This window comes from Nyctibius grandis, chromosome 3 (assembly GCF_013368605.1).
Source record: "Nyctibius grandis isolate bNycGra1 chromosome 3, bNycGra1.pri, whole genome shotgun sequence".
In the NCBI taxonomy this organism is placed as follows: Eukaryota; Metazoa; Chordata; class Aves; order Nyctibiiformes; family Nyctibiidae; genus Nyctibius; species Nyctibius grandis.
In genome coordinates, this window is record NC_090660.1 from 92,999,740 (window position 1) to 93,017,158 (window position 17,419).

The following is a 17,419-nucleotide window of genomic DNA, read 5'->3' on the forward strand; positions in this document are numbered from 1 at the left end:
CACCTCGGCGCACCCAACTGGGCCCTGCAGCCGCCTCAAGCGATGGAACCCAGCCAGTCCCTCCCCACGGACACAACAAAAGCCTTAAGCTCCTTGCCGACGCCCTGTTCGCCTCCCCCTGCCCTGCGGCCCCCGCTCCCACCACTGCACGCACCGACGAACCACCCACTGCGCAGGCGCCCGCCGCCTCGTGCGCTCAGGCGGGGCGGGGGCGCATGCGCATAGTCCATAAGAGCCGCGGCCTCCCCGCGCGCCGCTGCGTCCCGCCTCTTCCTTTTCTTTCCCGTCGCCAAGATGGCGGAGTACGACCTGACCACCAGGATCGCCCACTTCTTGGACCGGCACTTGGTCTTCCCGCTGCTGGAGTTCCTATCCGTCAAGGAAGTATGTGACTATCGCAGAGGTGGGAGAGCCGGCCCTGCCCCTGGGGGAGCGGGGAAGTGGCAGACGGTGCTACTGGCTGCTCGTGTCTCTCGTGGGCCTGGGTACGCCGTTGCCGTCTCCTTCCTCAGGCGCTGCGCGGCCTCGGCCCGGCCCCTGAGGCGTCTCGGAGCTCGCGTCCTGAGGGAGGAGCTCGGGGCTTCTGCGCCGCGTGGGGAGGGGGCAAGGAAGAGGCGTGTGGGCCTTCCCTGTGCGGGAGGGAGGGAGAGCAGGGCCGTGGGCCCAGAGGAGGCCGGGGGCAGCCGCTCCTCGCGCAGCGCAGCTCCGCGAGCTCCTCGTCTGCGAGGCAGAGGGGAACTCCTCTTTCCTCTTCCTCGGATTTGGCGTAGTTTCTTTCCAGTTCCCTTATTTAGGGCAGGGAAAAGCCAAAGCTCTTCCTCTCAGCCGCGGTTTGTTTTCTGCCTACTTTCCGGCAGCGTGAGGCAGCCCTCGTTAGCCCTGCGCCGCGGCCGTGGTCACGCGTGGTGCCCCTCAGCCGTGGCGGTGCAGGGCGGTGGGTGGGGTTGCATCCGTGTAGACAGTGTTGCTAATCAGCTTTGATTTTAAATCGTTGTTATCACGAATTTGTGTTTAAACCAAGTGTAAGTCACTTCCAGTGCTGTCCCTTGTTAGTCATACATATATTTTAATTATATTACAGTGAAGAACCCAGTAATGCCGGAGATAGATACTTTAGACTAAACTCTCATCAGTTTAAACTATCTGAAGCACTCATCCATTTTAAAATAGAAACAAAATGTGTAAAATTACATGCTTTGAATTTAAAATAGATATTATTTTAGGCTTCAGAAATGAACCAATTAAGCGTGCATACATTGACATGATGTGACCTAACTAGTTTATATGTCTAGTGTATGGACTTTGCTTGATGTCTGTCATCTTGGGCGCATTTTTAAAATTTTGGTATTTGTAAATCAGCTCAAGTTAATTAAAAATATTTTTTTTGTAGTGATAATCTTGGACAACACAATGTTCAGAGCCAAATTAAACTTTTGCAAGTTCTGTATCTGAGATGCCCATAAATGTGGTGTGGTGAATTGTAATACAGCCTTCATGCAAATGTATTTTTACATTTAGGCCTAGTTTAGGCCACCACCTACATCTTGAAGACCTAACAGCAGTTTACAGCTCATGGCTAAATTATGGGGTAGGAACTTTAAAAGACAATTTGACAAATTTAAAAGAACACCATGCCATTATGCAAGTTAAACTAAATTTGCCTTTATGCTATAGATCTAGTAACATTCTCTAGATTAATCTGTGTGACAATTAATTTGTAAGTTTGATCTTAAGTATCTCTTCTGAAATCCACTTTAAATTATTTGACTAGTCTTCATGGTTCAGCATGTTATTTTGTGGAAAGTATTCACTAATTTGAAAGAAAAATATGACCGAGGTTTTATTTTTTTTATTATATATGTGTATGACTTGTGGAGATTTTTCATGTTGGATTTTTTTCCCATGAACTGTAAGAGAGGTTACTATCACAGAATCACACAGAATCACAGAATGTTAGGGATTGGAAGGGACCTCGAAAGATCATCTAGTCCAATCCCCCTGCCGGAGCAGGATTGCCTAGACCATATCACACAGGAACGCATCCAGGCGGATTTTGAATGTCTCCAGAGAAGGAGACTCCACAACCTCTCTGGGCAGCCTGTTCCAGTGTTCTGGAGTGAGTCACCCTCACCGTAAAGAAGTTTTTCCTCATATTTAAGTGGAACCTCCTGTGTTCCAGCTTGCACCCATTGCCCCTTGTCCTGTCAAGGGATGTCACTGAGAAGAGCCTGGCTCCATCCTCTTGACACTTGCCCTTTACATATTTATAAACATTAATGAGGTCACCCCTCAGTCTCCTCTTCTCCAAGCTAAAGAGACCCAGCTCCCTCAGCCTCTCCTCATAAGGGAGATGTTCCACTCCCTTCATCATCTTTGTGGCTCTGCGCTGGACTCTCTCTAGCAGTTCCCTGTCCTTCTTGAAGGGAGGGGCCCAGAACTGGACACAATACTCCAGATGCGGCCTCACCAGGGCAGAGTAGAGGGGGAGATTACTATTCCTGTTAAAGGAATAGTAATCTAAGATGTTACTTGCCTTAAGTTCCTGCATTCATACATAGCAGGAAATTTCTGGTATCTTGCCAATATCAGAACTATAGAGAGGCTGTATCATAAGTACACTAAATGACAGAGCTGTGAGATCTTGCAAAGCTATGAGATTTGATGTTTAAAACTATTTAATTGGACAAAAAAACGTAAATAAACTGTGCCATAAAGGTAACTACATTATATGAATTGGAAACTATTTAATAGTATTCAAAGAAATCTGTTAATAATTCCTGTTTCAGATATACAATGAAAAAGAGCTACTCCAAGGAAAACTGGATCTCCTTAGTGATACGAACATGGTGGATTTTGCTATGGATGTGTACAAAAATCTTTACTCTGACGAAATTCCACATGGTAAGCTGCTCATTTAGAAGTAAAATTTGTTTTACACCCTTTCTATCTAAAATAATAAATAGCTAGTGGTAATTTGCTTGTTGCACTCAAAAACTAGAATACTGTTTAACTTTGGCCTTAACGAAAGGATGCGCCATACTGAAACAAAGAGAGTCCTCTAATTCTGGGAAGTTTGGGTTTGTTGGTCTATCAGGAAGTTAGTCTTTGAGTGATGTCTGAAGTATTTCAATGCTGATTTGGTCATTTCAAGCACTTTAAAGGTACAGCCTAATGGAATTGCATTTTTTTTTTTCATCTGTCAAATTAAACACTTGCACAATGATTTGGGGTCACTAAACTTTTTCTTTAAGTAATTCCTTTAATCCGTCTGTCTGTGGTTGATTTTTACACTTTGAGGAGATACAGATGTTTTTGAAAATGCATGTTGTCCTCACTTCTGTCAACATATAAATTGTTGTTTCTCTAGAAGAAAAATTGATGTTAATTAATACTATAATAATGTGAAATTTAATCTCTTACTGGGAACTTTCCTGGTCACTTCTTCAATTTCTGTCTTCCTGAGGTGTGTTTGGGAAGGGGGAGAAAATTAGAATATCTTGCTTTCCCTAATTTCTATCCTGAATGGATTTTTTGGTTTTTGTGTGGTTTTTTTTTGTTTTGTTTTTTATTTTTTTTTTATTTTTTATTTTTTATTTTTTTTCCCCCCATAGTTGTTTCTTTTTTCTGTGTGTTTTTTTTTTTTCCCCCTTCCTGACCCTAGTCTTAGAATATACACTTCCTTGCTGTTTCTTCATCTTTTTTAATTTTGTGGAATTCCTCACTTTTTTCTAAACTAGTTGGACTACGGTCTGTCTTGCCTGCAACTTACAAGGAAGAGACTCAGGTGCTTTTGCATAGTCAGCTACAAGTTCCAACTGTTCTTCTGCCTCTGGATCTTACTCTTTCTGGGCCCTTTAAACTGCAGAGTTGGCAGGTAGCTTCTTTGGAAATACATGAAGAGAATTGATAGGCTTATGGATGTTTCAGTCAACATTTTGACCAAATCTTTGATATGCTAGCATTTGATGATGTTGTTTATGAGTGTATATGCAATGATGCATGGGACTGATAACAAATAATGAGAACCAGAAGTTTTCACTTCTGTAATCTAAGAAACAGTTGTAATGATAGCTTCACCTTTAGGTTACTTATCAGTTCTACTGATTAAAAAAGTCAGACTGTCTCAGGGCTGTAAAAATCTCAAAGCAGAATAGGTTTTCCTCTTTCTTTCCTTGCTTCAGCCTTTCTAAACTGTTAAAGAAGAATATTACTGTTACAAGTAGTAAATATTACTGTTACCATAAGTAAATAAGGAGAAATAGCAATCCCAGCACACTTTCACAAAGAAACTAGTCTAATGACTTTAATATTCTGATTACAGCCACTTATTTAAACAGGTTGCTAAGTGTTTAATTTCATAAGGTCATAGCTGCAAGTAAGTTGAATGAATTTGGTCACTGGGGAAAGCTCTGCCTTCATATAGTCCAATGATTTCCATGCTTGTAATGTTTTTCTTTTTTTATTCAAACTTCTTAAGATTTTATGTCATCAGTTTTTTTATATGATGACTTACTGTTGTTTAATCTGTGGCTTTTATTCAATGGTATAAAATTAACTTAAGCAGAGGTAATACTTTCACACCGAGGCAGTTGTTCAGGGTGCTTGCTTGTACAGCTTGCTATGAAAAGGTCTTAACTTACTCTGAGATGTTCTGGTATGTGTCAGCTTTATGCATCAACACTTACCAGAATGTATGTACAGACAGGTTTTTTTATTTGTGGAATTGCTGGCTTCATTAGAATTTTACACTGATTTTTTTATTTGTTAAGACCTCACCGTTCTAAGTACTCAAAGCTAAGTTCACCTACACTATTATACTTAGAAATGTCTCTGCACAATTTTAGTTGCTTTTGTCTTGTATTCCATGAGATCAACTTAAAATTACACAGCTGGGAGATGTCACAGGAAATCACTTTTATACTCATAGTAAGTCAACTGAATGTGTTTTCTTTCATCTGTTTCCACTTCCTCTTTTATAATCTCAAGATTCATCTGAAGGTGGAGATAATTCCTCCTTATTGGAACACTTCCTATCAGGCAAGTCATTCTTAGATTTAGGCTGAGTCACCATTAAGGTGTTATCCACTTTGGACCTCCTTCACAAATATATATGTAGTCAAATCATGAAAGAACTGTCACTGTGGCATTAAGTGTACTGGAGTGTGGCTCGCTTTCCTGGTTTCCTGCCTACTGTTCTCTTCTGGGATTTGGCCTTGGCTTCTCTGATCCCATGTGTTTCTTGGCTCATATAGCCACTTTCAGGGTGCTACTGTTTTTTCTTTAGGTTTTTTTTAAGCATATAGGCTTTTCTGAATTCTATTTAAGTGTTCATTTTATTGCAGTGTTAGCACTCGGTGAGGAAGTTTGGGTCTGTGTAAAATAATCACCCTAAAGCTGTTCGTTCTATTTCTTAACGATTTTTAATAAAATATTTAATGTTCTAATTAAGCATGCATAGTGTTGCAAATCATAATTTTGCAGATTGAGCTGCTTTAAATGCTTCCTGTCAGTTTTCAGGTAAGTATTCTAAAAATGTGCTTTCAGAACCTGGTCAGTTAGAGGAAAATCAATCATATTGGTATCATGGCACTGTTTACTTTTTTTCCAAGTTTATTTGGAGTAAGTGAACTTACTTAAGAAGTTGTTGCTCCCTTAGTGGAAGCCTCGAATGTACCTTGTCTAATACAGACTCTGTTCCAGCTATACCTGCTCTTCAGTGCTGTATTAGAACTCCACACACGAGAAAAGGAACCAAATGTTAGAAGCTTTTTATTAAGTTAATGAGTTGTTAGACACATCTGGTTATGTAACTTGACTGACAGGACAAGCGAGGTAGGAAGAGGGAAGACATTTTCAAATGTGCTGTCCACACCATGTAATTACAGGTTGGTTTCTGTAAAAATTTAAGGTGTTACATTAAAATATTTTTTGTTTGTGTGTTTAGCTTTGCGTGAGAAGAGAACAACTGTTGTTGCACAGCTGAAGCAGCTTCAAGCTGAAACTGAACCTATTGTCAAGATGTTCGAGGACCCAGAGACTACAAGGCAAATGCAGTCCACTAGGTAATTTCTAACATAATTTTGCAGGACGGCTTGTTGGCAACTCTGAGGTGTTGATGATAGGAATGCTTTCTGTGTAGCACCTGCAAAGAAAGACTTACTTCCAGCCAACATTTAAGTAGTGCTTGTGGTCAGGTAATTGAAATTGCTGGACACAATTGACTCTTTTTCAGTGCTTTTACGTGCTGTGTGTAAGGCGTCTCTGTTCTTAATGGTCATGAATCAACTCGGGACAAGTGACAGTTCTATCATTCAGTGTACTCAAGTCACAGCCAAGATCAGTTTTGGGGAGATTTGGGGTCGCTTTTGCATGTTTTTTGAGGGAGGTTGTTTGGGGGTTTTTGAGAGGAAATACGGGCTGAAACAGTTCAGATTCTCTTTTCTAGGAGACCATCTGCCCTCTCTCTTCTACCTTCCCCAGAGGATTATGGAGTGCTATCTTTCTTAGTCTGGGAGGCCTGGTGGATAAGCATCCTTTCAGCCTTGTAGAACATATTTCTTTCAAGAGTCCTGTGCTTCCTCCCTTACCCTCACCCACTCCCTGAACTGGCCAACTTGTTGGTTTAAGATAGTGCTCATAGTAATGTTTTTAAGATGTGTCCAATTTCTTCTAACTTTGGTTACGGGAGTGATTAAAGTAGAATGAGTTTGTCTGCATATTATATCTAAGGACTAGTGAGAGTTTTCTTATGGTTAAGCCTGAATTGGGCCCTGTAGGAAAGAGTTCAACTGTAGTCATTGGGGAAGTAACTGTGCAACTTCAGTAGAGGGGTGGGTAGGTATTCATTTAACAGAAATTACTGCTTGTTGTCTTTACAGAGGAAACATTGTTATTACTGTTATAAAAGTGTCTAACCAACTCTGGAAAATTAATTAGATCCCTTCTTCAGCCTTACCTGCTCTAAGATATCAAATAGAGCATACCACATCAGATAGAGTACCTGTGGCTTGACTTGAATTTGAAGGTGAAGCTTGTACTTGGATTTATTGTTGGCAAGCCTTGTGCTTCTACTGATACAGAAGACTGTAACATTGCTTCTGGAATTTTCTTAGAAAAACATCAAATGCATGAACTTTTTCCTAGTCTGCAGAAATCTTCTTGATGAGGTATACTTTTGTTTGGGAGCAACACCCCTGAAGAGAATGGGTACCTGATGGGGGAGGAACTTCATTAGAATTTACTCCTTCTTTCAAGTGGAGATTATCATCCTTTTTTCCTTTCCCCTCACTGCCTAACTTGCTGAGAAACTGAATCAACCCTTTTGCCCTATGTTTTCTCCACTCTGCACATTGTTTTCAGAATTCATTACAGTCTAATTTGAAACTTGGTCAGTGCAGAAATGTTTAGGTGCAATGTGTTGGGTCTCAATGTGCACGTGAAACAAGATGTCAGTAGAAATGGTGAAATATCTTAGCTTTCCAGCACTACAGAAAAAGCTTCTATTTTGTGTTCTGGTATTACCAAAATGTACTTAAGCTTCTGCTGTAAAAAGCATTGTTAGGATAAGTAAGCCACCTTTATATTTGATTTCAGCATGGATATTTATGTCAAATAATTATGTTAAGAAAAGGAGTTATATTTGCTTATGACTTGCGTGGTTATGCAAAGCCAGGAGCCACTTGACAGCTTTTGGAAGTTTAGTTTTGAAAGTGAAAGGCCCAATTGCTGTTAGTTAACTGCCTTAAAGTTATTAACTGAGGCTGTCTTAATTTTAAAGAAAAGATTTCCTGATGCTATCACAACTCCATTCAAATCTAATTGAACTTCTTATCCATATATAGAGATCTTGTTCAATTCTTGCTTTGCCTTTAGCCAGTTTTTATAATACTATTTGGCCTAGGAAAAAAAATACCTTGTTGCAATTCTAAGTACTAGCATTTCTTGGGAAATGTGTTGTGTTACCTGATCTTTGATCCACAGAAGCCAGTCAGTAGTACTTACGCCAAATCAGAAACACCTTGTTTGGAAGCAAGAGATAACAATCAAAAAATGCATAGAATGTAACTTGCCTAATGCTATAAAATATTAGCCCTAATACTCGTATGCAGCAAGTTTTGTTTCAGAACTGGTACATCATTTTTGCTTTTAAAGTGTCTGAAGACTTTGCAGCTGAGAAATAATGGTTTTGGTTATTGGCTCAACAGAAGTTCTAATCAGGATTCTTGGGGTTATACAGTAATGGGGAGAATCAGGCTGAAAGGCATCAGTGACTCTCTAGACCTGGGCAGCATGCTTTAGATAGTAGAAAGCAACTTTTGATTCTTTGACTTTTGTGAATTTCTGCTGGTGGTTTGGAATCTGTATCAAATTTAGAGCTGCATATTATCAGGGCTTCAAATCACAGCTTTTGGTCCATGACAGTGCTGTTTGGAACATCAAAGTCTGGGAAAGGGTAGAAGATGATATGTAAAGGAGACTTTGCAAGTGAAAATTCTTTCAAGAATAAGCTAAAACATTGCACTTACTTTTTTCCTATGCAGCTGTTGGAGGACATTGACTTTAAAGTTATAGAGGAATAGTCAGTATTCCTAATCCTTGAAGTATGTTCCACTGGAAGAAACCCATGAGATTATTTCTTTGCTTCCACAAGTATTACTGGGGATTGTCATTCTCTGCTACCTTGGCAATGTGCCATTTCCCTGTAGAATCTTATAGCGTAAGCTCTAATTAAACACACAGCTTTGCAGTCAGTTGATTTCAGAGTAAAGGGGGAAAATTTCCCCTACATACACTTTTACTGTATCTTTGCCGCAAGAGGAGTTTATAACTTGGTGCTCTCCTCTTCAGTTAGATCTTGGGTACATGTTCTGTCAAATATGATAGTTCCATGAATTGTTCAAGTCATCTTTACCATGTGACTGAATGCACAGTGTGAATACACAGAAGCGATGAAGTGGAGGGTAGCTACTGGTGTAGAAGCGTGCCCAGGGAGGTGGGGGGCTGGAGAACAGAAAAAATGTCATTAATTCTTTCTGTATTGTAGAAAGGCAGTCCATACAATCAAAGTGCCAAACTGAAAATACTTTCTATTTATGAATATTAGTTCAACTATGTAAATGAATTCAACTGTGGCTCTTGTTGCCAGATGATCGCAGCAGAGTTTGAATAGAATTCTTATTGCACGGAAAGGCTGGTGTGCTGAATTTTTACTCTAAGAGCTGATCAAGATCCCTTGCAGATACTGGATAAAAAATTACTCACTAAGTAAACTATTGACACCAAAGCTATCTAAAGTCCTGTGGTCATGAATATGAGACTTATTGGTGGTAAATGATTTCATATTTGCCTACTGAAGGCTTGAACTTTCCTTTGATCTAGATAATATTGCTTGTCCTTTTATTATCTATGTTAAATTAAAGAAAGCTTCAGAAATGCAATCTTGTGTGAATTAGATGTTTAGTAATTACTGAGTATGATTATTGTTTATAGTTGTGCATTCTGCAGGCATTTGCTGTGGTAGAGGTATTCTTGCTAATCACTGTCCCTCAGTGCTAGCAGTGGGATAAGTTTCCTTTCTAATTCTGTTTTACTTTAGGCTTTGGCATTTTTTTTCCTGTCTCCTGTTAAATTCAAGCTACTTGGCTAGAGTAACTGCTGTGGAATTAGAACATGAGAGTGGGAAGAGCTCTAAGTCAGAATGGAACTTTCATACTGAAAGCGAAGGATGCCATCGAATTTAAAACAACCTCCCACCCTTTCTTAGCTCTAGTTATTGTTGCAGGTGGCATGCTTTATTTAAAGCTATATTAACTTTAAGATTTTTGAAATTTATAACACTTTAGGAGTAGTTGGGTAGCTATTTCTGCAGTTGCTTTTGCACAACAGGTGGCTAAGTATAATTTTAAATGTATACTCTATTTGGGTATTTTACTCTTTAACAGCTAAAGGTTGTGTTGCATAATGTGTTGCATGGTGACGATCAGTTTGTTTTGTAAAAACAGCAGTTTTTATCTTTTTGTTATAGAGACGGTCGTATGCTGTTTGACTATTTAGCTGAGAAGCATGGTGTAAGTGTTTTAATTCTTATCTGTTTGAATTCAGTTCTAAATATCTCCATCCAGCCTCCCCCACAGCCAACAGCTCTGAGTAATTACGGACTAGCTTTTTGGTCTGTTTCATGTTAGTGTAGCTAATAGGCAGAATTCCTAATGCTAGCGTATTTTATCTGAATGCCTTTAAAATTTTGATTTTTTTATACAAACAAAAAATAAAGCTGGAGCTTAATGTTAGCTGCATCCTTGTAACTAATATGTGCTTTACTTTGTAATACAGAATTTCACCTTTTTTACAGTATTGGCATAATCTTTAATTTGGTGGCATGGACTAAGAGTATAATAGTTTTCTCGTCTTTCCTGTGTACAATGTCTTTCAAAGAACCTAAGACTTTTAAAGTTACTTTACTATTAAAATTGGCTTGCAACAGCATTTTTCCTCGTGAAGACAAGATTTTTTTTTTTGTATTCCTTTTCAGTTTAGGCAGGAGTACCTAGATACACTCTACAGGTATGCAAAATTCCAGTATGAATGTGGTAACTACTCAGGAGCTGCAGAATATCTCTACTTCTTTAGGGTTCTGGTAAGTTTTGGGTGTTTGTTGGTTTGGGGTTTTGTGGTTTGTTTGGTTTTTTCAATGACATACGTAGACCAGTAAGTTGCCTGCATTAATTCTTAAAATATAATTCTTTTGAGCTTTTTTGAGACAGCTAGTGTGCACCAAAGAAAAGTTGAAAATAATCATTAATAATCACTGACTGTTGTCCAGCAATTCTGTTATTGTCATGGTGAATTCAGAATTGTCCTTTATATTTGTATGTATTGTGGTAACATTTAATTACAAAATACTTCTTCTTTCCTCACTGTAAATGTATCCTGGAAAAAATATTTTTTAAAAAAAAAAGGCAAAATGAATACTTGTTTTTGATGTTATCAACAGTAGTGAAAAGCTTGCAGGTGGATTGAACGTAATTGGTGGCAATAGTGAGCTGCCAACATCTTATCTGAAGTCTCATCTGTCTTCTCTTGAATTTTGTGACAGATTTAAGACTAGAAGTCATCTGCCTAGGAAATGTAAACAGCTTAAATGAGAACTGTAGAATCAGATCCATTGTCTCTGAGGCAACTCTCTTCATGTTGTTGTAATTCATATCATTTGTTAATGGTTGGAGTGAATTTTGAGAATGAAGATTTAGTGTCTTGCAAGAATCTCAACACAGTAAATTTATTGTTGGTGGTCAGTGAATGTGCCATTTTACTAACAAATGGAAATTGAAGGTAACTGCTTGAAAATCCGGTTAACTATGAGAAGAACAGCTGCAGTATCTAAAGGCAGTTATTGTGAAGAGCTAACTGTAATTATGTGATATGGAACCAACACACAGTGCGTGTGAACCTCCTCAACTGAAGGTATCTGCTAAATTGGCACCTTGGTTGCCTGGAAGATAATGACTTCTAAACTGTGTATTTCTCATAGATATGTGTAGTGGTTGTGGAAAATATGTAGTGGCTCATATGTTAGGTTAGTTTCTTGCTGTCTGATTTCTAGTCCTATCTAAAAATATCCTAAGCTTTCTGAAATACCACTAAAGAACAATAATTCCTGTAACTGACTATAATTACAGAAGCAAAATTGGGAAATATGCCTTCAATCAGAATAGGGTTTAAAGTAGGAATGAGTTTTAATTCTTAATCTAAACGTTGATGATAAAACTGAGCTCTTCTGTATGGCTTTCAGGGTTATAGGTACATTTCACGGGCTGAGAGGGGAAATAGAAGTTACTTAACGTAGGTTTGTGGGCAACTGTCCTTAATTCTTCGTGCTTTAATTCCGGGCTTAGTTCTTATATATCAAATAGCAAATTTCAAAAGTGAAGTTCTGGTTTTGTGCTGGTAATAGCTTGGTATAGGACTTTTATTGCTAATTCTGATGGGAGAAGATTTGTTTAAAGTTCTGTGTGATGAAACATAACCTATGAAAGAACTGTTGTAACTGGTCTGAGAACAGAATTTGACACTGTGAGTGACCTAGTGTAATTCATTCCTGTATAAAACTAACACAGCTTGACCTTAGGACTGCCCTTCCAAGAAACAGATTCACTACTGCAAAGTTGCAGTTTTACTGGACATTTCTGTAAGAATTATGCTTTTTTGGCACAGCACTTTGGTTCCTAACTTTTTTTAAGGTGATTACCTACTGTCATGAGTTCTTTAGGAACCTGCTTTGTTATAACCTTGTTTTAGTACTTTAGAAGCATTTTTATATGGTGCGTGTTTAAAAAAAAAAAAAAAAAGAAAAATTGGAACCAGTGTGTCATCTTGTGCTCTGCCATTTCATTTTTGTTTTCTTTTTTTTTTCTTTTTTTTTTTTTAACTTAAGCTGCAGTAGCATGGAGCTTTGTCTTACTTTGACAGGATTTTCTAGTTTCTACTTTAGGAGCTTTACTGTTGTTTCTTCTTCTGTACCTAAATTGCTTTTTTTTAAAAAAAAAGTACTTCATTTGGAAAGATAGGAACATGCAAATTTGGTATCTTATAAATTAAAAATACTGCCAGAAAATATTTTTCTTTTTTTTTTTTTAAGTAAATAATAATTTAAAAAAAATACTAAGAGTATGACTTTGTTGCTGTTGTTGAAAATAGGTTCCAGCAACAGACAGAAATGCTTTAAGTTCTCTGTGGGGAAAACTGGCGTCTGAAATTCTGATGCAGAACTGGGATGCAGCCATGGAAGATCTCACAAGACTAAAGGAGACAATAGATAATAACGTAAGTAAAATTTTGGTCGTGTTAGTAAGGTGAGAGGTTAGAGGTGTTAGTATTCAAATTTTATTATTAATCACTTGCAGTCTTGTTTAGGAGTAGTTTACCCCCTTTTCATTAGATACTTTCTTAATAATAATGGAAGTGTTGAAGGGTGCTCATGAAGAAATAGTGAAGCTTCCTTTTTCAAATTATTTGCTTCCTTTTTATCACATTTGAAAATGTAGATGAGAACTTTTAAGGTATTTCCAATAAACAAAGAAACAAACTAGTCACAAGGATGAATTTGAGAGCAAGGTATCATTGTGTGAAATTGTTTGCTGCCTAAATTTCAGATAGTTGTACTGTTTGTTTTCTGTAGAGAATAAAATGCATGTAAAGAAACTATACTCTTCTCACATGAAAATAACATTTCTGACAGAAAATGCAAGACAGCTTGTTTTTGGAAATAGTTTTCAGCCAGTTCAGCTTCCTCATCGGCTCCTGAGTTCAGATGAGCACCAAGAACGTGAAGGGAAAGAGAGGGGCTGCAGTACTAATTCAGAGGAAATGAAGTGATTAAGGGCTTCCACCCTCCTCTGAGTTGTTCATTATCTTATGTGGCAGATAACTAATGGTAACGAATCTTCCCCTCAAATTTTCTCATCTTTATGAAGCTATATGGTTACAATAGACTATTAAATTTGACTTACTCATTAGACTCCCAAGATTTTTTAGGATAGTGTCATAGTAGTTCGCTGTCATGGAGAACTAAAATCTATTCTTTTGCCATAATAGAATACAAATTTCAGCAAACAATTTGGAATATAATATTGGAAAATGAATCTTGATTATAACTTTCAGCAGATTTGTCTTTAACAGATGACAAGTTAAAAAGCTGAAGGTCAAACTTAGCCTGAGAGTGATAACGGCTAAAAGGAGCCAGTGGAAAATCACAAATTTTTGAACAATTACAGGTTTCCATGTATTAGTATTCATGCAGACTTTCTGTGTTTTATTTGACTGAAACCAACGTTATGTTTTCTTTTAGTCTGTCAGCTCTCCACTGCAGTCTCTTCAGCAAAGAACATGGCTCATCCACTGGTCTTTGTTCGTGTTTTTTAATCATCCTAAAGGAAGAGACAATATCATTGACCTTTTTCTCTATCAACCACAGTAAGTTGTATTGTGCTATGTTGAGGTCTTTAAATCAAAATGAAAGCAGATGATGAATATGGAAGCTTGTAGAACACTTTTCAACCCAAAGCTGGAAGCTGTTTCAGAAGTACTGAAGATATTAACACTTTGAATATTTTTTTCAAAGCCTTTTTTTGAATTTTTGTGTATAATCTGCTTTTCTTGACGGTTATACTTCCCCTTCAAGGAAAAGGGCCGGAGAAGTAGGACAAATGACTCTTTTTCTGGTGCTTGCAGGGGATGGAATAACTGGTTTTGCTAGATTACGAACTTCTACCACATCTTTTAGGGCTATAGGGGAAGGTATTGTTCTATTTTGATTTTACAAAACCTATTTAAGAAGGGTTCTTAAGGAAAAACTGAGACGAATAAAAATGAAAATTGAAACACTGTAGCCATTTGTGAGAGGTCTGACTTCTTATATGTAGATCTAGGAGTCCAGAACAGCTTAACACTAAGAAATCAGTTATTATAAGTTTTCTTCTCCTTGTAGTACCTGGTTGAATGTAATGTATTAATGTAGGAGAATAGTACTAAAGAAAAGCAGTTGAATTTTTGCATGATGATCACAGTAGACTGATAATTTGTAGTGGATGTTTTGGCTCCTTTTTGTTTCATAGTGTATGTGTTGGTTTGTTTTTTAATTTATACTTCTCACTTGTAAATATGGACTAATCTATTGGAGAGTTGAATGGGAAAGTTGCAGGCTTGGATGGTGATACGAAAAAGGACTTCCTGTGGTTCTATGTGCCTGTGCAAACACCTTTTGTGAAATCAGTGTAGCTGACAGCTTAGGCCAGTGTTGAATTTAGCATATGGACTGTTCTTTGGCAGTGCTAGTCCCTTTTCTTCTCTCCCTAGTGCACTGCTGCCTTCTCTTCCCCTTACTTCCCTTCCTCCTCTCCCTGTCTGAAAAAGATGTTCAGAAGGCTAACAAAAATAAATCACCTTTCTATATTTGAATAAATGGTCAGTCATAAGCCCTGGTATTGTATTGCATAAAGGGTGCATAAGCTATTTGTCATGAATACTGTTTTGGTGCAAAATTTCATTATCTGAGCTCTGGATTCTTTTCTTTCTAGGTATCTCAATGCAATTCAGACAATGTGCCCACATATCCTCAGATATCTGACTACTGCAGTCATAACAAATAAGGATGTTCGAAAACGTAGACAAGTGCTGAAAGATCTAGTCAAGGTTATTCAGCAGGTAAGGACTGAAATAGATGATATTTTCTTTCCTTTTTTTTACTGAGACTTCACAGTAACTTTCTTTTAATAGTATGTCTGGTTTAGCACTTCTACTGATGTTTTAGTGCTCAGTTTCTCTCATTGAACTAATTTTTCACTGTGAAGTAAAATGAATGTCAATCAGTGGAAGGGCATAATAATTTTTTCCTCCTTTCATGTCAACAATCAATGAGTAAAATAGAATATGCGCTCAATTTTGCTTTTTTTTTTTTTGTATGATTAAATGCATCAGTGAGTTATGTGAAATGGCTTTGGATCGGATTCTTCTTTTTAAGCCATCCCTACAAGGAATTGTTGTATGAATAAGGGATCTTGTTTGCATTTCAAAACCACTGAACTGTGTGGATTGTTTTGTGTTCATGTGCATTTTCTTGAAAATGCTTCTGTTGTCACACTTGTATGAGGATGTAGATTTGGACAAGAGCAATGAAAGAATTGTGCTTCATAGCAATCAAGGGGGTTACAGCAAAGGTTTTTATCCAGAATCAGCATGCAACTTGTATGCAATCTGTCATGCTTCAAACACTTTTAATAATAACATATTTGGTGAATAATAAACTACGATATTTATGTGACAGTGCAGTTGTTACAGGCTAGCAATCAGTTATATCCACTTCAAGCACCGGTGTAACTACCTGTGCAAAGCATAATCAATGCAAAGATCAAATTTTAAGCGTTATCTTAATCTGGTTTTAAGCATTAGTGTTCACAAAAGAAGTAGCATAAGAAGCGATAAACTATTTGAAGTGTTAAGACCCATCTTTTATCTTAAGCTAAAACATTTTAGCATTTAACTTCTAATGTAGTATGAACTTCTAGTATTTGAAGTAAAGTAACATTTTACAACTTTTTTTGCTTTTATTTTGTAGAGTTGGTATGAATAAAAAAGGATCACTAGGATGTTCATTTTGAAAATACCAGCTCTGCTTTGGTTTTGAAATATATGATAAGAGTTTTATTTCTCATTACTCTTCTACTCTGTATGGTTCACTATATTAAGTCATGAAGTGATAGAGGCTTTCTAGATTTGAAAGTAGTTCAGACAGGATAACTAGTGATTTGTCTACATAGGAAAAACAAAGCATTGAATGCAGTGATTTTTCAAGTATCATACAGTAGACTGATTGCTATACTAGCAATTAGAGATTGCTAATGCTTGCAATACTTTAGCAAATATTGAACTAATAGGTAAGCAGTTTGTTTTTCATATCTATTAAATTTAAAAGGTGATCAATCCAAGACTTCTACATAGTGGATGTTAATTACGTAGTTAACAAGTACAATTTTGATGTTTAAAAAAAAAAAAAGAAAAAACCTTTACCTATAAAACTGAATTTTCAACGTAAATAATGGACTGTGAATACAGTTCTTTGGGGAAGGAAAAATAACTGATTCAGGCAAAAAAAAAATCTCTCAGTAATTCCGTTAATCTGATCTTTTTGCATGCTAAAGCAGATATTGACAGATACTGAGTTAAGCTATCTTAGAATGTGCATAAGAGACGTATCAGAGGATGTTTAATTACGTCTTAATTTACACATGTAGATAGTTCTAGTGTTGTTCCTGCCTTGTAGTTAAGAAAGTTGAGTAATTCCTGTAATACCAAAATAAATTCAAACATTTTGTGTATAGAAAGTAGCATTGTGTTAGCTGTGTTGTCAGTGTAAATCAAATGATCATTTGAAGTATGAAGGATTTGGTGTTGGACTAGTCTTTGAAATCAGAATTCGGGAAGAATATCTGTTCTACTATATTTTAAGAAATTTGGAGGTTTGATACAGACTGACATTTTTCTGATCCAAAGATTGCAGCACTAAATGCTGAAGGTGAGACTGCACTTTTGGTTGTTTAACCGTACTATTGGGGGGAAAAAAGAGCGCATTTATTCAGCTTTTATAAGAGGAATTGGGCAGTTTAACTTAATATTTTAAGATGATGTATGGACTTGTTTCCAGTATTAAATTTTGTTTGAAGAATATAAGGAATACTCGAGTGATCTTGTGGCCTTGATTTCTAATATCGTTCATAATTGTTTTGACAGGAGTCCTACACATACAGGGACCCTATCACGGAGTTTGTGGAATGCTTGTACGTTAATTTTGATTTTGATGGTGCACAGAAGAAGCTGAGAGAGTGTGAAACAGTAAGGCTTATAACACTTAATGAGACTTTTCTTC

General features: G+C 37.3%; 1 protein-coding gene across 1 annotated transcript in view; it reads left to right on the forward strand.

The window, feature by feature from the left end:
* The first annotated feature begins 266 nt into the window (after nucleotides 1-266).
* EIF3E (eukaryotic translation initiation factor 3 subunit E) overlaps nucleotides 267-17,419 on the forward strand; it is a 30,987-nt gene continuing 13,834 nt past the window's right edge. The window contains exons 1-9 of the mRNA XM_068396273.1: nucleotides 267-384; nucleotides 2,787-2,901; nucleotides 5,945-6,062; nucleotides 10,025-10,067; nucleotides 10,532-10,636; nucleotides 12,697-12,822; nucleotides 13,847-13,971; nucleotides 15,075-15,201; nucleotides 17,284-17,385. Of these exons, the coding sequence (XP_068252374.1) occupies nucleotides 295-384; nucleotides 2,787-2,901; nucleotides 5,945-6,062; nucleotides 10,025-10,067; nucleotides 10,532-10,636; nucleotides 12,697-12,822; nucleotides 13,847-13,971; nucleotides 15,075-15,201; nucleotides 17,284-17,385 (951 nt within the window). The 5' untranslated portion in view covers nucleotides 267-294. The remainder of the gene's footprint in view (nucleotides 385-2,786; nucleotides 2,902-5,944; nucleotides 6,063-10,024; nucleotides 10,068-10,531; nucleotides 10,637-12,696; nucleotides 12,823-13,846; nucleotides 13,972-15,074; nucleotides 15,202-17,283; nucleotides 17,386-17,419) is intronic.